Genomic DNA, 23,025 nt, shown 5'->3' with positions numbered 1-23,025 from the left:
GTTCAAGTGTAAAATGACGTTCTAATGAATATTTCACAGAATTAATCACATCAAGTGTAGAGAAAGAAACATTTACATACACACGCACACATACATTGAGAAACACCTGGACTTTTGACAAACACTAAAAACTTGATATTATGTTCTAACAATAAAATTTGATTGCCAAATTAGGAGACGGCTCACTAGAGGAGTAAAAGGAATGTCTTCATTTATTAATAATACATCTAAATTCTGTTTAATAAAAACTATCTGGAGCATTATTTGTGCTGAACTTAGGTTTGTTTTTTAAAGATATTTATCTTGAATCTTAAAAGATGAGTGTTCTACCAGTAATCCTAAGTGACTGACCTATAATCTTGAAAGACAACTATGTAGAGTTATGTTCTGGGAAATTTAAGTAGCTCAAAATAATTGGATGGTACACTATATGTAGGAAAGTGGGAATAGACTAGCCAGGAATGAATGAGGAAGTCAGATCGTGAAGCTTCTTATATGACAGGATGCACACAAGTTTAGATTTTATTGTTAAGAAAAAAAAAGGGAGCTAGTAAGAGGATTGTAGGCAGTGGAATGATGTAATCAGGTTTCAGAGAGATCATTCTTAACGATAAAATCATGCTGGTACTAACAGCTAAGAGTGTGTATGAAATGCCCATAAATAATGTATAGAGGGAAGAGAAAAGAAAACTAAGAACATAACATTAGAACACCAAAATTTTAGGTGTAGATAAGTGAAAAAGGTCAAAGAAAGACTGAGGATATAGCTGAAAGCAAAAGACACTGTCAAGACAACCAAGAAAAATACAATCTCAAGAGTGAGGGAGTATCAAATGGGAATTTAAACAGATAGCCATACGATGAAAAATATATCATGAATTTGAAAATCAGAAAGCAACAACAGATTTTAAAAAAAACCTTTCATTTGAATTAAATTGCTTGCATTAAATAGCACAGCTAATATCTTAGTAAATTAGTCCTTGTTAAAAACACCAAAGAATGATTAAGGCGAAAAAGTTACAAATTATCATCCCAGAGAAGTTCATTAATTCAAAAGCAAAGTACAGTTTTCGTTTTGTTTTATTTTTAAGAAAAAAAGATAAAGACCTAAATGTAAGAGCTAAAACTATAAAATTCTTCGGAAAAAAAAACAGAAAAAGCTTCATAACATTGGATTTGGAAATTATTTCTTGACATGACACCAAAAGCACAAGCACCAAAAGAAAAAATAGATAAATTGGATTTCATCAAAATTAAAAACTTTTGTGCATCAAAGGACACAATCAACAAAGTAAAAGGGCAAGCCACAAAATGGGAGAAAATATTTGCAAATCATACATCTGATAAGGGATTAATAGCTGAATATATAAAGAACTCTTACTACTCAACAAAAATAAAATATGATTAAGAAATGGGCAGAGGACTTCAACAGATATTTCTCCAAACAAGATTTACCAATAAGCACATGAAAAGGCTCTAAATCACTAATCATTAGGGAAATGCAAATCAAAATCATATACCACTTCACATTCATTAGGCTGGCTCTATAAAAACAAAACAAAAACAGAACATAAATGTTGGGGAGGATGTAGGGAAACTGGAACCCTGTGCCTTGCTGGTGGGAATGTAAAATGGTGCAACCACTATGGAAAATGTTATAGCGGTTCTTCAAAAAATTAAACATAGAATTACCATATTATTCAGGAATTTTACTTCTGGGTATATACTTAAAAGAAATGAATGCAGGGACTCAAACTGATATTTGTACAGCCATGCTCAGAGCAGCATTGTTCACAATAGCCAAAATGTGGAAGGAACCCAAGTATTCATCTACAGAAGATGGATAAACAAAATGTGGTGTGTACATACAATGGAATATTATTCACCCTTAAAAAGGAAGGAAATTCTGACATGTGCTACAACATGAATGACCCCTGAAAACATACTAAGTGAAATAAAGTGAGTCGCAGAAGAAGAGACATTGTCTGATTCCACTTATAAGAGGTACATAGTCAAATTCATACAGAAAGTACAACGGTTGCTGCCAGGGACTTGGGGGAGGGAAAATAGGAAGTTACTGTTTAATGGGTGCAGAGTTTCAGCTGGAAGGATAAAAGCATTCTAGAGATGATGGTGTTGGCTGCAGAACAATATGAATGTACTTAATGACACAGAACTGTACACTTAAAGATAGTTAAAATGATAAATTTTACAGTCTGTGTATTTTACCACATTAAAAAAAAAAGGGGAGAAAAAACATAGCTTACCAGTTCCTTAGCCAAGTAATCTGCCAGAGTATTTAGAAGCTTGTAATATACTTCAAACCACGGCAGGTAACTGAAGAAAAAAAAAATAACTTAAAAAATGTATATATATCACTTAGAATCAAGAAACAAGATGACAAAATAAACATTACACTTAAATTACTTCAAACAGCTTGATCCTAAAGGGCAGGAAAGAACGATATCCATGTTCTCTTTACTGTTACAGTGAAATTTTACATATTATCTATTATTAGTTTTCATCAAATAATCAGAATTCAAAGTTCTATTATAAAAGTTATTCATTATATACTTCTATTTTATGTCAGCAGAATTGAAAATTATTAATTCTATTGCATGGTATGAGCGCAACAAAAGCACTCATAGGATAAAAACTAACCCCTGTAATAAGATATAAAATAAAATAAAAACTAATTTTAAAAAGCTTTTAAAACAAAGAGACAATCATTTCTTTTTAAATATTACTAAATTGAATATATGATACCATAGAATTATGACCTTAATCAATCAATTCTTCAGAAATTCATTTTTAGTAAGATGGTAAATTTCAAAATAAATACCAATACAAATAACAGAAAGTCTATTTTAGAAATTGCAAATATTGTCAATAGTTTTTAGATATCAAAAACAAATCTAATTTAAAATTCATTTTGATTCATTTTGCTTGATACAAACATAATTTTATGAAAGCAAAGTACCAAATCCAAAAATCAACTGTACAAAATATAATTTGTTCTCCTTATTAACAAATTGAGGTATTAGTATATTTAAAATCTATCCAAAGTTTTTAATTCTTTATTAAAATGTACGCTTTTCATATAGAAGAATACTAAATCACAAAACACACCAGCGTAGTTAAGTATCAATTAACAGATACTCATTTTTCTTCAAAGAATTACTACAACAGGCTACTTTTTAAGAGAAAACAGTGAGATACTTTTACTACATAATTGTGTACTGACAAGAGTAGGCATACATAAAACAGACAAAATAGAAAAATCAATGAATAGAGCTTAGAAAAACAGCATTATATCTGCATTTTTTTTCATATAGTGTCTGATTTATTAGTGACTATGAATGATGCTTTTTGAATCAGGAGTAACCCAAAGTCATCATAGAAGAACAGTTAGATAAACGACAGTATCTTCACTCAGCAGAATGTTATAGAATTCTTTAAAATGATAAGCAAAAATACTAAGTAATGGTATAAGAGATGCTATCTACCAACTTCTAGTTAAATCCAGCACATTGAATACACGCATTTATCTCTGTGGACTTTGGAAATACCACTAAAATGACAGTAAATCAATAAAAAGGGCATAAATTGATGAAGACAAGAAATAGAGAAAAAGGCAACAGAGAGCAACACAGGTGAATGGTTCTGTATGCAAGGAAAGCAAATGAAGACTGATAACTGACCCAGCAGAAGAGAGAACAGAAGGAAAAGGACCGGTACCCACAGATTTACCCACAAGCCCCTCACATACTGACTTGGGAATCTCACAAAGGAAAAAAACACCTCAAACGTCCCTCAGTCTTGGAGGAAAACCCACAACTGCACAAACACTTTCTAATTCAGGTTACTGCCTCCATCTTAAATATAAATCAACAGTCCAACCCCCAGATACTTGAGGAAATACACACATCACTACAAACATAAATACAGGAACCTCAAGTAAACCCAGACAATACAAACAGCAGATGAGAACTTCAGAAGATTGTTATTAATATCCTCCGGAGCTGAGTAAAGAACAGGATGCTACTACAAAAAGAGATCTAAAAAAGAAGAAAGAAGGGAGTAAAGGATTTTTAGAGAACAAGAAAGAGCTCTTAGAAATTCAAAACATAAAAGCTGAAAAAATTAAAATCCATAGAAAGGTCAGAAACTAAATCAAGAATATCTCGTAGGCACTAGCATACAGAGACAAACTGAGGGATAATGAGAGAGCAAATATTAAAATATCAGGGCATAAATCTCGACAATCATGTAGCTGACTAACAGTAGTTCCAAAAAAAAAGAAAACAGGGAAACAAGGAATAAAAATTACTTTTTAAAAATTACTGGAAAAATTCCCAGAACTTTAGACATGAGACTCCACATTGAAAGTGCTACTAGGTGAAATGTAAAATAAATGAGCCAAAACAGAGTACCACAGTGAAATTCCAGAACAGGGGCTAGGAAAGCACCTAAGAATTTCCACAGAGATGAAACAAGTAACATTACAAAGGATTCAAATTCGTAATGTCACTGAGCCTCACAACAGAAATCCTAGCAAGCTACAGTGCTCGCAAAATGCAGAGGTTAAATCCTCTGCAACCTAGAATTCTTTGTCCAGAGAAGCTATTCATCAAGTGTGGGTTAATTTTTGTGTATGGTGTAAGATGGTAGTCTAGTTTCATTCTTTTGCATGTGGCTGTCCAGTTTTCCCAACACTATTTATTGAAGAGACTTTCTTTTCTCCATTGTATGTTCTTGGCTCCCCTGTCAAAATTAGCTGTCCATAGATGTGTGGGATTTATTTCTGGGCTCTCAATTCTGTTCCATCAATCTGTGTGTCTGTTTTTGTGCCAGTACCATGTTGTTTTGATTACTATAGCTTAGTAGTATATTTTGAAATCAGGGAGTGTGATACCTCCAGCTTTGTTCTTTCTTTCTCAGGATTCTTTTGGCTATTCGGGGTCTTTTGCTGTTCCATATAAATTTTAGGATTCTTTGTTGATAGGGATTGCATTGAATCTGTAGATTGCTTTAGGAAGTATGGACATTTGAACTATGTTAATTCTTCCAATCCAAGAGCATGGAATATCTTTCCATTTCTTTGTGTCTTCTTCAATTTCTTTCAACAATGTTTTATAGTTTTCAGTGTACAGATCTTTCACCTCTTTGGTTAAGTTTATTCCTAGATATTTTATTCTTTTTGGTGCAATTGTAAATGGGACTGTATTCTTAATTTATTTTCTGTTACTCTGTTGTTAGTGTACAGAAATGCAACTGATTTTGGTACGTTGATTCTGTATCCCACAACTTGACTGTATTTATTTATTATTTCTAAAAGTTTTGTAGTGGATTCTTTAGGGTTTTCTACATATAATATCATTTCATCTGCAAATAGTGACAGCTTCATTTCTTCCTTTCTAATTTGGATGGCTTTTATTTCTTTTTCTTGTCTGATTGCTTTAAGACTTCCAATACTCGAAATGGATTAAAGACTTGAATGTAAGACCTGGAACCATTAAACTTCTAAAAGAAAACATAGGTAGTACACTCTTCGACATCAGTCTTAGCAGCATATTTTCAAGTACCACGTCTGAGTGAGCAAGGGAAATAATAGAAAAAAATAAGCAAATTGGACATCAAACTAAAAAGCCTCTGTACAGCAAAGGAAACCCTCAACAAAATGAAAAGACAACCTAACAACTGGGAGAAGATATCGGCAAACCATACATCTGTAATATCAAAAACACATAAAGAACTCATACATCTCAATAACAAAAAAACTAACAACTCTGGGCCCGGCCCGGTGGTGCAGTGGTAAAGTTTGCACATTTGGGGGCCAGCCCCGTGGCCGAGTGGTTAAGTTCGCATGTTCTGTTGCATCAGCCCAGGGTTTCACTGGTTGGGATGCTGGGTGCGGACGTGGCACCACTTGTCAGGCCACGATGAGGCGGCATCCCACATGCCACAACTTAGAAGGACCTGCAACTAAGATATGCAACTGTGTACCAGGGGGATTTGGGGACATAAAGCAGAATAAAAAAAAAAAAAAAAAAGATTGGGAACAGTTGTTAGCTCAGGTGCCAACCTTTAAAAAACAAGAAACAAAAAGTTTGCACGTTCCACTTCGGCAGCCTGGGGTTCACTGGTTTGGATCACAGGTACAGACATGGCACCGCTTGGCAAGCCATGCTGTGGTAGGCATCCCACATAGAAAGCAGAGGAAGATGGGCATGGATGTTAGCTCAAGGCCAGTCTTCCTCAGTGAAAAGAGGAGGATTGGAGGCAGATGTTAGCTCAGGGCTAATCTTCCTCAAAAAAAGAAAAACACTAACAACTCAATTAAAAAATGGGCTAAAGATCTGAACAGACATTATTGCAAAGGAGATATACAAATGGCCAACAGGCACACAAAAAGATGTTGAACATCACTATCAGGGAAATGCAAATCAAAACTACAAGATTATCATCTCACTCCCATCAGAATGGCAATAATTAACAAGACAGGAAAAAAGTGTTGGGAGGATGTGGAGAGAAGGGAACCCTCATAAACTGCTGGCAGCAGTGCAAACTGGTGCAGCCACTACGGAAAACAGTATGGAGACTCCTCAAAAAATTAAAAACAGAAATACCATATGATCCAGCTATTCCACTACTGGGTATTTATCCAAAGAACATATAAACATGAATGCATAAAGATATATGCACCCCTATTTTCATTGCAGCATTATTCACAATAGCCCAAGACTTGGAAATAACCTAGGTGCCCATCAAGGGACGAATGGATAAAGAAGATGTGGTATATATACACAATGGAGTATTACTCAGTCATAAAAAACAATGAAATCTGGACATTTGTGACAACATGGATGGACCTTGAGGGTATTATGCTGAGTGAAATAAGTCAGAAGGAGAAAGTCAAATACCATATAATCTCACGCATAAGTAGAAGATAAAAACAACGACAAACACATACACAGAAACAGAGATTGGACTGGGGTTACCAGGGCAGAAGAGGGGAGGGAGAAGGGCAAAATGGGTGATTAGGCACATTTGTGTGGTGATGGATTGTAATTGGTCTTTGGGTGGTGAACATGTTGTAATCTACACAGAAATCGAAATATATAATGACATACACCTGAAATTTACATAATATTACAAACCACTGTTACTGCAATAAAAAAAGAATTTTAAAAAATCAAGTATGGGGATAAACTAAAAGCATTTTCTGTCCTGCTAGGACTCAAAAATTTACTATTCCTCAATTTACTATTATTCCACACTATTGTGGGGAAAGTACTAAAGGACGGCTTCAACAAAATGAGGGAGTGAAGCCAAAAGGAGGAATAAGTCTAAGAATAAATTGTACAAAGGCCTTCAACGTAAGCAACCTAGACTGAAACAGACATGAAGATAATGGGAGGGAGATGTCGGCAGGGTGTTTACAAGCATGTTGACAACTTTGTGTGGGAGCCTGGAAAAATTCGGGTAGTATGTGACAAATCTTTGACAGCTTTTGGGAAATCTGAAAATCAGAAACTAATATTGGTAATCTCAATTTTCAAGTTTAAATTATTCAACTCTTTAAACTCTAGTACTTAGATGGCTATTCTGTTATATCTTTCACTTACAAAAAAAACCTTTAAAAATTACTAATACTGTTTTTAAATTATCAACTCAACATGATGTAAATTACTACATTATATTTTCTATACTCATTATAACTCAACAAAATAATTTTCTTAGGGAATGTCCTTCTACCAAGAGACACTACAGTTCCTTGGATAGAGGGCAATTTCTTTCATTTGTAGTCATTTCATGTTCACATTTCAACTAAAGAAACTGCTATTTCAAGAAAATTTCTATGTGTGGTATAGTTCCTATCTACATGTTCACATAGATGAGATCTAATCTATTTCAAGGAACATGCTGGTCTGTTTCTATCCTGGTCTCAAGAATCTTTAGATACAGCAAAGTTTATTGATTTTAGTTGGTTGCACGTCTACCAATGTTAATTCATACATTGCCATTTTCACTTTACACAAATAATGTGAAACCTTATTGAAACTTAACTCTTCTTTCCTGGTTTGCTATAAAAATAAAAAATATAATAAATACCTAGCACAAATAAAAACTGTTAAATTTTGAAAAGAAACCTAAACATTAATCAATTATTTATTAATGCAATTTGTTTCATTTTCAAAAACAAATAATCTATATAATTATTACTATTTTTTATAATCTCCAAGAATACTAAATTTTACTGAATTTCATCCTGGTACCAGGCTATGTTTGTTCTTGATACAGGGTGTGCTGGATTTTGTGCTCATGTTCATCCTCCTAGTATCAAATTCAACACTCAGCTCTATTATGGTTAAAGCACTGCAAGACACTTGATGTTTTACGACCTCCTCTAATATGACTTCAGCTATAAATCAGACTAACACTATTTTCTAAAAAAACAATTATATCAATGTTTACACTTATTGGATATTTCTCATAGTCATCTTGAAGGCCCCATCGTGCCTGGTTATTTCTATCTGGGCAGTATGACTTACTAGGTCATTCTATGCCCATCCAGAGAGAAAAGAGTAGAATCTAAGAATCAGAGACTACGTTAAAATAATTGGAAGTACAGCGGAATAAAATTTCTTAAACACTAACTATATCTATGAAAATATGCTAGGTACTTTATATGTGTTATCTCATTTAATTCTTATAAAAATGCTATGATGTATATTTGACTAAACTAAGCTAAAGTAATTTATCCAGGGTCACAAAGTTACCAAATGGCAAGCCTGGGATTAGAACTCTGATCAACCTGACTGAGCAATAGATGCTCAGGGGTCCACCACAGACAGTCCATCAGAAAATGCAGGGATTTATTTCTATAATAGCCAGCCTTTGAATAAACATGTCCAATGATCAGACATTTTCAGGTGGCTAGATAAACTGTGACAAAATTCATTTTGGTTTAATCTTAATCAGTCTACTAATAATTTTTATCCACTAAAGCAAATTCTACCTTCCAAAATTTGTTTAACTAATGTTCAGAGCATTATCTTCATGCCTTTTAAATTATACTTTGTTCATGTGGGCAAATTTCTCAGCAGATAAAGATCTGTTTAAGTTGATTCTTTCATCTAACATATTGGTAATTCCTTCTAATTGCGATTTTAATACTGCTTCTATGTTCACCACTGTGGATAAAAATTTTGAAAAGGACATGGCCTGCACTATAGTACAAGACCCCTCCCAAAATAACATAAATCTACTTCTCAGCAATGTAAGTGTGATATTTTAACCAATGAGAAGACTCATAACTGCATTATCTATTGTCTAGCCAATATTTTCCTCTACATATAATTTGTTCATGATTGATAGCAGAACAGACTCTGAAATTTCTACAACAGCTCTGCCTGATACACCAGTAAGTACTATCACCATAAAGAACTGCAGTTACACACAATGTGCTCTTTGTGCACACGTACTGGTTCTTGGTGATAATTAGCCCCTTTTTAAGAGTGCATATTATTATGTTTTTTACTAAAAACATCACATATCAAAGTGGAACTACCCTGTAATCCAGTCGTGCTCCTAGAAACGTCAAGGAAGTAGGAACATTTACTGTTGCAAAAAAAACAGCAGCATCTGGAGCAGAGGGTGCAAACTAGCTACTTGCAGACCAACTCTAGCCTATGAGCATATTTTGCTCGGTCAATGCACCATTGTGGTTTAACTGAACAAGTTGCCAACTTCTATATCTGACTAATTCAATTAAAAATCTAATTAAAAATCTAGATTTCTTGTTCCTCTTAAAAATCAAAAGAACTGGTACTACCGGTCACTTATTTTTCATTTTGCAACAAGTACCTACAGCTGTGTAATGGCTTCTGTCTTCAGATGGGGCATATGCTATTTGGAGCACCATGCTCACCACAACTTCCTATTGTCACACACTTAACCTGCTTATCTCGTTTGAGTCCCCTACCTGTTGCACAGGTAAGTAAATTCACAACCCCTGACATGGAACAACTACTTCACAGGAAGCCTGCTCACTTTTTTGTATGACAAGAAAATGGTCCAGGGTACACAAAGAAGTCAATAATTCAAAAGTTTTAACAAGATTCTATTGTAAACTTTAAAGACAAAATGTGTGGCAAAAACAACACATATACAATAAATCTTATAAATTACATAAGCTTACCTTGCCCACAAAAGAAATGTTATTCTCATGTTTTTATTTTTGTGGTTTCTTAGATAATTTTCACATAATATATTTTCAAAGCAATTAATTTTTAACTAACGTATAAGCTCTTAAACTGGCTACCAATAAGTTAAAATCTTTTTTCACTAAATTTTACAGTCCCAAAGACAGTCAAAATCTGTTTTGTTACAACCAACCACAAAAATTCTAGAAAGTTTAAAAGATGTATTTAACTTATTATAATGGCTAAATAAGACATTTTACTTGAATTACATAAAACTGAAATGTTATTTCTTTAACAAAGAATAACTGTGACTCTCATACTCTTGTAAACATATACAAATGTGAAACAAATATATTAGGACCAATTAGTTTAAAACAAAAGCAGGAGATTCTTCAAAGTTTACCTATAAAATTATTTCCTTAATTCTTTGTGAAGACATAAGGCAAAAAGGCAGATGTATACATAAAGTCATGAGTCCATTTGTGGCAGTAAGAAGACTTCCCCCACAATTGTGCTTCCACTATAGAGCTGATAAAACTTTTACATTCAAAAGTCAAAGGTTAAATAAAGGAAAGGAAATGTTTTTTGTCAAATAGTCAGGTAACCACTAATAGTCTAAGTGATCAGCAGGAACCTAACTTATAGTAATCAAATAAAACTAAGGAAACTGCCTTTCCGTAGAAAAACGTCTAATGTCTAGAGGCTGTTTTTCTGTCTGGAAAATTGACACAAAATGTGTAAAATTGAAACATTCTGCTTCTAAGAGATTTGCCCAAAGGAAGAGTGTGAAAGCTTCCAGTTTGGTATGAATTAAGGTGGGGGGTGGGGGGGGAACGACTACAAAGGCCCTACACATCAATCTGTCTTCCTTATTAGTGAATTTCATTTTGAACCCTTGGAGACAATTTTATAGTTGTAAAATTATGTTAATCAAATTAGGAAAAAAGTTACTTTTTGCATTTGTGCTAGCATTTGAAAGCAATTCTAAATACGAACAATGGCAAGATTTAAATTAGTAATATCTCAGGATATTTTTGAAATCTTGTGAAACTAGGATAGATGTGTCATAGAAAGAGCTAAAGCATCTGGCAGTGGCTGAAAATTCAAAATTAAATAACTTTTATATTAAATAAACCTAAGTTCTAATATTTCTTCTAAAAAGTGAACAAAACAAACAGAAATCAAATATACTTAACTTTTAAATCTTCTAAGAGCATAAATCCAGGAGAAAAAGAACACATGGCTTTTATAGCATTGTGTGCAAATTCTCCAGCTTAGAACTCTAAGGTAAATCTAAATTACTTTCAAGTCTTATAAAAGCATCATCCAGGAATGGAGAAAAGTAGCTTTAAAGTATTATGTGCAAATTTTTGAGCTCAGAACTCTAAGGAATAGAGTAGTTTTTATTAATAAAGTATATAAATCACTCAGAGTGCTTGGCTTCTGGTAAACGAACACTAAACAAAGTTGCTGTTAATTTATCGTTTTTATTAGTATTATCATTGTTGCCTCTAACCTAAAAATCTCTGCTATTCAAGAAATCCAACAGAGTTATCTTTTGCTTTCCTAATGAAAATGTATTACCAATTTGTAGTTAATTTTACTGTATATTTAAAAATCTTAAACATCCTCAAATGTATTTCATTTTCGTTATGACTACTCTTTAAGGACGTAAAATATTTTAAACTGTTCAATATCAATAAAAACTCGAGACATATAAATATTATTCTTTTAAAATTAAGTCACTAAAACACAAATTCAAATGTTAGAAGATAACATAAATAAAAAGATTTTTGGTGCAGATATATTTACTTGATCATGAAATTTTTTTCTATCAAGTGTTTAACAGGATATCATAAAGACAAGAGAAATATTAATTTCAATATAAGAATTTTAAATCATTTGATACTAAGAATGACCCCTGAATAATCAATCCAGTATTATCTTATAACAGAATACTTAAAAATGTAGTATGTTTCAATATAAATGAACTAGTTTGCACAAAAGACAGCTTCAAGGACAAGGTATTAAAGTTTTTCATATTCTAAAGTCATAATATATTCCAGGTAAAAATATAAGTAACTAATTTTAAAAACGATAATCAGAGAAGAAATCATCTGTGTGGTAAATCTCAACTTTTAAAGAAAGAAATAAGTGAAATGACCAACTGTCAGATTCAGCACGTGCAAAAATTCCCAGCACTTATGGAGGATAACATGAAAAAGCCATAGCAGCTTTTCCAATTTATAAACTGCTTTATACACATTCATTCATTTTACAAATCGCAAATAAAGATTAGAGTTACTTATTTAGTTTGCTATCTAACAGAAAGACTTGTAAATGTATCTTATGGAAGTAAGATCAAAATAAGATACCAAGATTTAAGTAACGGGTGTGTTGCATATATAAGCACCTTTATTGTCTTTTTTTAACTTCTCTGGATTTTTCAAATTTTCTATAGTAAAATATATTTTTTTATCAGAAAAACATGGTTAAAGATATATTTCTGTGTGTTTCTTATACAATTGTCATTTTTTTCAATAAATTTGAGCCCTAATTATTAAGGCTAAATTCAAAGAGCATTAGAATTTATGACTTAGAATTAAGGCTGAATTCTAAGACCAGGACAGTCCCACAAAACTGAATGCAAACATTACTCTACAGCTTTGATCAGCCACCAGTAAATACTCTGAAGACCAGCACAGGTGATCTCTCTCATAGAACCCCCAGATCAGTACAGTATGCTATCCAAAAAGACAAAAAACTGACCTTTAAATGAAGAGACCTGATTGCCCCAACCACTTCTATGAATAGTTCCTTAGATAAATCTACCTTCCTTCCCCACCGCCCTCAAAAAATTACTAGTCAGAGTCTAAGTCTTGATTTTATATTGAAACTAAACAAACTTCCTTCAACTACACTTTAAGGATACAATAAAATTAAATGAGTGTTGCTGGAAGAGAAAAATAATAGGAAATAAATTGTAGGTGTGGTAGTATTTCTCCTCCCACCTCACAAAGCATTTCCACAATGTTGAACATTTTGTGTTGAAAGTACAGCAAAACACTAATATCTTGCTTCAAGATGGTGATGGGAGGATCATCCCACAAGCAATACTTTTTCTCTTCCAAGGGTCATTCTTTCACAGTGATTCCAAATTTCAAGGGCACAGAATGCAACTGTCCCGGGCCATCTTAGTTCTGCTGTACCACAATGATCAGCACTGCCTTTGGAGTGCGTACACTAAAACATCCCAGTGAGATGATTTCCTATCCTGCAAACACACTAGATATTTTACCTGACAAAAGACGATCTGGTTAAATTCTAATTTTCAATATGCTATTTATAGTTCTAACATCTCGGAATTTTAGAGCAAAGAAAAACTGATTGAAATGACTTTACTCATTGCAAAACATGGATGGATGCTGAAGTGTATAAAGTAAAAAAATTAGAGGTCTATCCTTCTAGACTTTTTGTAAGTATATGCAATCATATGTTAATATATAAATTTTTGTCACTATTAACTACTTAAAAATATACATTCTTAAAATACATTTGTACAAACATATAACTTCTTCACAAACAAAAGAACATACTACAAAATATTATTCTGAAATGTTTCATGATTTCAGAATATATCATAACCATTTCTCCAAGTCAGAACCTGTATGTGTGTATAATTTTTCCTAATAGCTAAATAATATTCTATGGTATTAGTCATTCATTATTAATGTATTTATTCAACAAGTATCTATTAAGAGTTCATTATGTGCCAGGCATTACTGTAGGCACTGGGAATACAATACATCAGTGAACAAAACAGACAACAGTCTGGCAGGGAGTGGGCCCAGAAAGGGGGGTTTGGGGAATGTACCATAATAAACCTATTCAATTCCTACTAAGGGACATTTATGTCCAATTTTTTTGCTATTATAAACCATATTATAATAAATAACTTTGTTCACACTTTACTGCTCACCATTGGGAATATTTCTGAGACTTAAATTCCTAGAACTGGAATTAATTGAATCAAGGCGTACGAGATTTTAGAATTCTGATATTACTAAATTTCCCTTCAAACGTTTATGTGATTTTATAGTCCTACAAATAGCACATCAAGTGTGTTTCCCCTAATGCTTATTTTTCAAAAAAAATTTTAACTTCTGCCAATCTTAAATATGTTCATTTCTTTTAGCTTTAGTAAAGCCACCGAGCATCATTCACAGGTGTACATGCTATACACATTTCCTCTATGAATGTTATTCAGACCTTTTACTAATGTTTCTATTGGGTTATTTTTCTTTCTGTTATTAACTTGGTGCTTATTAAGTATTGTGGCTATTAACTCTCTGTTACAGTGGTTGTAAATATATTCCTACCTGTTTATTCTTGGTATTTTAAATTTTCTTATTATATTTGTCACAAACAAAAAGTTTTCATCATTATAGAGTCAAAGATTCCAATCTTTTTGGCTTCAGGACTCAAATGTTAGGCATATAAAAGCTCTCACAGCAACAGTAACTTTTAAAAATCATAATCTTTTCTTCTAATATATTTAGAGTTTTATCACTCCAAATGTAAAAGGAGCAATTTTTTTAGAAAAAAGATAAAATAACCAATAATGCTTATTGTGAAACGTTTTCTTTACTGGCATACATGATGTTACCTCTGTTTTTTATTACATTTATATAATATAAGCATATTTTCTGCAGGTAAAACTCTTCCTAATTCAAAGAGTACTGTAACATTCAGGTGTTCTTCCACATATACAAGTTTGAGAACCACAGAAAAAAATAACTTGATTATTGTAACTGCTTTAGAATTTGTTTCCTACAAATTAACGACAACTGGCCAGGAGACACAGACACTATACTAATCTTTCAGTCATTTAACAAATAGCTATAGATTTTATGCAAATATTTTAAAGTAATGATGGCTTTCCTAAATTTCAAATTTCTAAAAATGTTTATTTTATAAGCATGTTTATAGGGACTATTGTGAACATTTAATAACTATTTGCTAATTATTAACAGGTTCAGTGTATTCAAAATATTTTAAGAGTTAAAAACAAAGAGAAAGGTTCAGACTTTAATTATGAGTATCAGGAACTCATTTTGGAGGCACTGTGGTATGCTGTAAAACATTACAGAAAAATGATGCCCACACCATACTTTCAAATGGGTCAGCAAAAACACCACCACAATAAGAGAGAGAGAGAGAAAAAGAGAATTTGTACATATGTGTGTGAACACTGAGGGGGAGGAGAGCAGAGAGAGAGAGAGAGAAGCATGTTAACAATTCTGAATTTGATGATGTGTATACAAGAGTTCACTATACTATTCTTGAAACTTTTCCATAAATGTGCTTCTTTTAATGAAAAGACTTAAAAACTCAGGGAAATTAGGAAGCACATACAGCTTTGGTCTTTCTATTGGAGCAAACGTGTCTTGGGCAGAGTCATAAGGTTCTACTCCCTTTAAACCGCAGCTTTTGAACTTTCAGCATGAAACACAGCGATGCAAGGAGCCCTCCCCAGCCATTTTCCGCATGGTCACTCCACCCTACTGCCCAACCGACTGGACTCAAATCAGAAGAATCAACCCACAGCTTGAAGCATAACAGTCGTCTGGATAAACATAAGTTTTAAATCAACTGTTATCCAGATGAAAAAGTTGTGTCTAAAGAAAGAGTGGAGGCGCATCTACATTCTATTACTTATAAAGCAATTAAGCATTTACTTTTGAATAAAGATTTAGAAAATTCTCCAAGCCTAACAAATGTTCCAAGTAAATTTATAACCTAACCCTCAAAGAATGGTATGAATGTAGCCAAACAGCAAATGAATGGAGTAGACATCAATTTTATACCTAAGTTTTCTTTGCGATATTTTAATTATTAAATTAAACATTATTTCTCTTCTTATAAACATTTCTATAGAACCTAGCTTGACCAATACCTACATTATAATCGCAGTATAGAGTCCTATTTTTATAGAGTGCATCTGGATTTCTGATTCATCAGGACATATTAAAGCAAAGCTAACCTTTAGGACCCTTCCTTCTCAACAGCCAGCAATGCAAATCCTATGTCTACAGACAGGAGACACACTCCTAAGCATCTATTGCATCAAGGCAGATAACATAAGCAATTGAAGTGGACAGGGAGGACTTGTGGCAAACTAGTAAACTCATGACACAACTGAAGAACTGTGGCTCAGTTCCAGTTTACTGCTGCTACTGTGGAGTGGAGGACCGGAATTAGCAAATATTCCCATCTAGCAAAAGGAGTCAGAAACATGAATTTTATGCAAAATTTCACTAAAATTCATAAAATTAGAAACATCTTCTAAATTTTTAAAACACCATGTGGCCAAATAAAACACCTCTAAACACTTCTGCCTAAAATCGCCAGATTGAACCTTTGCCTTAAAGCAGCAATTTACTTTCAAAAATCCAAATTCTGCATTAGTGATAGAAAAGAGCATGTACTAATTTAATTGAATTTTTTTGCATCCTACTTAATATGTGAAACATATTATTTGAATTCATATTTTAATATCTAATTTTTCAAAAATAAACCACAAAAAACTAATCTTTAAAAGAGCCAATTCTTTCAAGAAAAATTCTGCTGTTTCTGGGAAATCTTTAAACCTAACTGATGCCATGTAAAGACAGTAAATAAAATTATTTTTCAACTTACTTGGCTTTAGAGAAAACAAATAGGAAAAAAATTATTTTTTAAAGTTCAAAGCAAAACAAAGCACAAAAGAAAGACAGAGTTAATCTATTGTGCATCTAGTTTATTCTGTTTTACTACAAATACTCACCTAAGGATGCATAAGCAAATTTTGCCTCCTGATGTGAGTCTGCAAAATCCAAACCTCTGCTTACTCTCAATGTCTGTCAGGACAAAGGTAAAGTGCTGTCCAACTTGATTTTGAGACACTCTACAATACAGCAATATCATCAAACATTAAGCCTTGTGTGAGAATTTTCTTAAAGAAAAGCAAAAACAAGAATATATTTATATGTGGCGTTGGTTTCATCTTTCCAATCAGTGGGTTCTTGAAGCTGGAACTATGTTCTAAAACTGAAATGAGTGTGAAATGTGTAAACTAAATCATGAGCCAAACATCAAAATAAACTGTAATACCTCATGGGCCAAGCAACTCAGCATATACTAATCCCTTACCAGGGAATAAGAAGGTATTTTACCATAAGCTTTCACATGCCTAAAAATACTTGTGAAATATTTCATAAATTCTGAAAACAGAATTACTGAAACTGTGGACACGAGAAGCTACACACAATGACTGAGTCTGCTCAACTCTAACCTCTCCCTTCCTGATTATTCTAAGACTGCTTAAATAGCAAATCAGGTTGCTTTAGAATCTAAGGGCAGCCACCACCAACTCTGTTTAATTGCTGCTTCTGTTGACATTCTCACCCAATAAAGTACCATACAAAATACTATTGGTATTTTTTTTTACCCTTCTTTTCTAGAGCTACCTGTATACTGAGAATAAATTTCGAAGTACAAGAATATGTTTTCTACAAAAAAGCTTATTACAAAGGATTTTAGCTAATTTTGGATTAAGTATCATACTACCATAGTATGTGTCACACTGCAGTGTGAGGTGCAATATAAATCATTACACTGAATCTTTATTGCTATTTAAAATATATATTTCCTGTTACTGGCTATAATCTTGCCACTAGACAACCATAACTGAACATCTGCTTCCTTATCCTGAAATGAAATATCCATGACACCTAAATTTTGGTTTTGAAATAAACTACTTTGCTACTAATGTGCCAGTACTAAAAATTGTCTGCAATTGTCAGGAAATATTGCATTTCAAATGCTGAACATTTGACGAGTACACTTTTAAGTGGACAGTTTTTAAAAAATTTTTTACAAACTTCAAAAACAACCTCCATTGCCTAATGTGCCCTCTAGTGCCCAACGTTCACAATATGCTTTCACAGCTTTTCTTCCTTTATTTTACCCTTGCTATTAATTTGAAAATTTTACTATAAATTTTAAATTTAGCAGTGTGATTCTCCAGAAAGGAGGTAAAACAGGGGTATCATTTATCAGCAATATTTATTAGTATTGATTAGTCCATCATTCGGAAAATGTTATCTTTAATAGCCTAAAATTTTAGATTTTCACTAATCCTTACTTCAGCAAAATATTTTCCTAAAGTAAATGTTCTTTTAAAATCCCCTCATACCATACTCTTTAAAAAAACTAATAATAGGGTGTGAAAATCACATGGAAAACAATAAGTGATCTGTTATTATGCTTAAAGGGCTACATATTCTGTGAAATTCCTACTACACACAGGTAGTACTCTATTCATTCAGTATTTTTTCAGTAAAATACAAACATAATGAGATTTTCAAAACCACTGGGAGGGTTTCCCTGTAGCCTTCCATAGTCTTGCGCTATTTCTATAAAGCTGTTCTTGGGAGACAACCAGCCATGAGTTTTACAATATCACACAGATGGTCTTTTCAATTAGGGTGAAGTGAGAGAGAAACCAGGATATATACATCTAATTTTAAAAGACACAATTCTAAAGCTCTGGTCAAGGACACATTAACATTTTTTTCTGTTAGTACTTACAATATGTATCTGAAAAACAAAAGGAAGAAATGTAACCTTAAGACTTCTCTACTGGCCACAGTGGAGAAAACAAAAGATAGAATGATTTAAAGGCTTCTTCATTCAAATATTATTTAATTTTGAACCTCTAGTGTTTTTTGCTGGAAGCAGTGAAGTACATTTCATTTTATTAAAAAAAACACGTAATAATTTTAAGGTGCTCACTTAGATGGGCTAAAGTTATTATCTAAATGATGACTTATATACTGTACCTTTCAACGTCAAAGGGGAAACAGAACTTTGGCACACTCTGTAGTACCTCCTGCAAATGCAAATTAAAAAAAAAAGTTTTAGAATATTTTTAAAGATGCAGTTACAACTTTTTTTGAGACATTTTCTAGGGGGAAAAAGTTTGGTTTTTTCTTAAGAAAATAGTGCAGGTTCCTAGACTAAAATAATTGATTATTAAAAAGGAATTAAGTTTGTGCTTTGGCAGATTGCACTGACAATGCCACGGAAGCCCCAGGAGGGAAAGGCCTGGCCTGAAGGGTATTAACACCCTTCACATCCCCGCTGGGATTCCCTTCAACAAGGCCATATGGATTTTACAAGAAGCACCACACCATATGGGTAAGCTACGTCTGCTGCTACTTGTACCACAGACTAGCCACAGGGACTTCTGACAGATCCTGGCTCAAAAATATAAATGTTGTTTCAATTAAAATGCAAGCAGAGAAAAGGGAATGAAGTTGGCAGCTGAATGAATTACTGGAGGTATAACAACTCTACATGTCCTAGAGTAAAACGGTTTAAAAAGAAGGCTTTCCATAGCTAAAGAAACACATTTATATGTTTCAACTGTTGGTAAATTGAAGAACAGTAACACTAAGTTTTACCTCAAATACCACTCTCAAAAAAATGCACATGCAAAAACAAATCTTTAAAACAATATAGCTTCTAGTCTGTGTACTTTCATTTAAGAATAACTTAATATGAAAATCAATGTTTTAATTAAGCAAAGTATTGATTTTGAAACCTGCAGTGATTTTATAGTCATTACAAAATAATTTTTAAAACTTTTAAAAATCATCCGTTAACAATTATAATAAAATGCAAATAATTGTCAGCCATCTGGCAAAAAACAGAAAAAGATCTATTTTGTTATATATGAAAAACAGCTTAAAATTAATTCTAAAGTTTAACTTTAGAATCAGAGTTAAATCAGAGTAATTTTTTTAGAATCTAAAGTTAAACTTTGGAATTGAAGAAAACATCATACAAGTTCAAAGCCAGGTGATTGTACAACACAGAGCAGAGATTTATGAGGATGTTTCCTATTAAAAAGAAAAAAGAGCAAATATCTTAATGCAGTCATCACTCCCCTCAAAAAATACCTTACCTGCCACCTTTTTACCAATAAAACTTACATCCAGAGAAATCATCAATATCTGAATATTTAAACCCTACATATATATATAATATATATACTTTTAAAGTAAAAATTTTCATGTTCTGTTAAAATGTATACTGCAATAAGGTATCAATTAAAAATAAAACACTGGAAAATTCCAATGCCAATACCTAAGAATGCTTCAAAAACCTTAAGCCACTGAAGCAGAAAGCAAGCACCACATAAAAAAGCAATCTTCTATCTTTAGGACAGGGTACCTTGGTTTGCTTATGAACATATACCTTTAAAAGTATGAGCACAGACCCCATATTGAGAAAAAGCTAACTGTTTTACTACTGATAATATTTTGTTAAATATAATTTAAAAAGCCACTAAACTTGAAGTGATTATTTAAACTGAAAAAACAGTTCATTACATGAGAATACTTCATTCGACCAGTTAACCCTTATCTTGTGCTACATAAAGTGAAGCCATTTACCATATTTACTACACATATGAACACTATTTAGATATCCCTTCTGTAAAATCGTTCATATAATTTCTGTAACAAGATATATATTCAAAATTCATTGTCTACCTCTAAATATATTTAACCCAAACTAGTAATGTATTTCATATCAATTTTAAGACTCAAATTAAGAAGACTGCTTCCCAGTTAGTGGTTCCATCTTTCACACCCTCCCCCTCCCTTCTTCCACAAGCAACGCACATGCACAAGCTTCTGCAGAACAGCCTCAGCTCGCTGCCCAACTGGCAGAAGCATCCCTCAGGGGACAAGTCTTTAAACCTCCGCACTCTTTAAAATTCAACCAGCCAGCAGGTCTATAGACTAGTGTATAAACAGTATAGACAAAAAAATCCTCTCCCAGCTTATGTCAGTGACAAAGCAGCTCAGCAGTTGACTGTTTCTCCCCTGACAGTATAAGCTGGGTTTACACAGATCAATAGCTGGAAGTACTACCTAGTTCCCAAGGCTCGGTTTTCTTCCTTAATTACAGGTGCTATTCAAACTGAAGTTAAAAAAGAAAAGAGAGAGGGAGACTTGGAGGGAGGAATAAAAGACATGCAAATAGATTTTTTTGGATCCTTTTCGCAACAATGTTGATTGAAAATTGTACTTTTCTATTTATTGGAAGTGTTCATTAAGTCTGATATTTCCACCATAAGGTTTTGATATGACACACACACACACATACACACACACAATTCTAGGTTGGCATCCACAGATCATGTGAAAAGTTTAAGATAACAATCTTCAAAAGTTACGTTTCCCCCTTTTCTACAGCCTTTTGTTTATACAAAATATCTAATTTCCTTAGCAAGAAAAAATATTTGGGTTTTCAAAATCCTCTTAATTCTCTAAAATATTTTATTTTTATACAAAAAGAGTACACTGACTAACATGTCTAAATGTTAAAAATGGAAATACCAAAAAGAAAAAAGTAGAATAAAAAATTATGAATAGCAAAAAACAAGGGACAATAATATATATACACATATGTATCCTAAAAACAACACATCTACTATCATTAAAAGGACTGCAAACAAGGACTGACGAAAATTTATACATTATTTTTTAGTCCCATATTCCGTATCTGTAGTAATAAGCATCAAGATCAAATTGATCTTGTGAGAGACAAGAGAGAAAACTGCCAGTGTTAGAGTGGTATATTAACTCTTCATCCCGTGAGGTTACCACTTAGCATAAGAAAGTAACCAAATAAAGGGAAGCAAGCATTTAAGAATCTACTTTTTTTAAAAAAAAAAGTTAAAATTTGTAACATTTACCTCCCCATTAAAGTTTGATAACTACAAAGATGTTAGAATTTCTCTGAGAAAAATTAAGATGAAATAAGATATGTCATTGTTGATGTCAGTAATTACTTTTCCTCCTCAACCACTTCTTCCCCTACCCGATACTGAAATATTGATGTTCTCTGAGGTTCCATGTATTCCTCTCTTCCATACTCAATAAGGTCCATCTGCCTAGGCAACCTCATCTACACTCACGGTTTCAACTACAACTACCAAAGCTTGTAGTCTTACAGCTTAGATATCTCTGCGAACTCCAAGATTACACAGCAAATTACTTTCTAGTATCACTTTCTGAATGTTCCCCAGACACCTCAAACTCAGAATGCACAAAACTGAAGTCATTCTTTTAGCTATGGTCCTTATCACCCAGAAATGGCAGCACCATCCACCCAATTACCCAAACCAAAACCATGGTAGTTGTCCAGACCCCTCCCTTTCCCTGACCTAGACATATAACCAATCATTCATGAAGTCCTTTTAATTCAGTTCATAGCTATCTTGCTCCAGAGGTTCTCAAGGGGAGAGCAGAAAGAATTAGAAGGAAGATAAGAAGGTATAAGAATCACTTGGGAGGGTTTTTCAAAACACATTTGATTGCCTACATTATAGACCCAAGAGGGGCTTGACTCTTTAACTTAATCTAAATAGAATTTATAATTAAGGAACAAGACTACCTGTATCAGTTAAGGGTGCTTAATATATACAAGGAATAATTATTCTCTCCTTGAAAGAAGCGACAAGGTAGACTTGTTTGGGACTGATTAATTCAACATCCTCCTTGAGGGCTCAGGAGTCCTCCGTCCCTCTGCTCTGCTGTCCTGAGTTTTGTTAGCTTTGTCCTCATCTACTTCTACACATGGTCACAAAATGAGCTGTCAAAGTTCAGCAAATCACATGACGACATGGTAGTGTCCGGTGAAAGAAGCATCTCTTTCTGTGAGTCTCTTCTTTATCAACGAGGAAACCTTTCCCAGAAGCCCC

At 33.2% G+C, this 23,025-nt stretch overlaps 1 protein-coding gene across 11 annotated transcripts in view; it reads right to left on the bottom strand.

Annotated features, from left to right (window-relative positions):
• The window catches only part of DENND1B (DENN domain containing 1B), a 244,500-nt gene that overhangs the window by 117,595 nt on the left and 103,880 nt on the right, over positions 1-23,025 (bottom strand). For 6 of the 11 annotated variants that reach the window (XM_070501657.1, XM_070501656.1, XM_070501660.1 and 3 more), the window contains exons 4-6: positions 19,091-19,140; positions 17,035-17,107; positions 2,268-2,337 (exon numbers count right to left, since the gene is read on the bottom strand). In XM_070501657.1, coding sequence (XP_070357758.1) covers positions 2,268-2,337; positions 17,035-17,107; positions 19,091-19,140 — 193 coding nt within the window. Of the gene's footprint in view, positions 1-2,267; positions 2,338-17,034; positions 17,155-19,090; positions 19,141-23,025 lie in introns of all 11 variants that reach the window. The other 5 variants (XM_070501653.1, XM_044762634.2, XM_044762641.2 and 2 more) reach the window with 1 other exon arrangement.

Source organism: Equus asinus, chromosome 30 (genome assembly GCF_041296235.1).
Source record: "Equus asinus isolate D_3611 breed Donkey chromosome 30, EquAss-T2T_v2, whole genome shotgun sequence".
In the NCBI taxonomy this organism is placed as follows: Eukaryota; Metazoa; Chordata; class Mammalia; order Perissodactyla; family Equidae; genus Equus; species Equus asinus.
The sequence above is the reverse complement of the archived record's forward strand: the minus strand, read 5'-3'. Positions and strand labels throughout refer to the sequence as shown.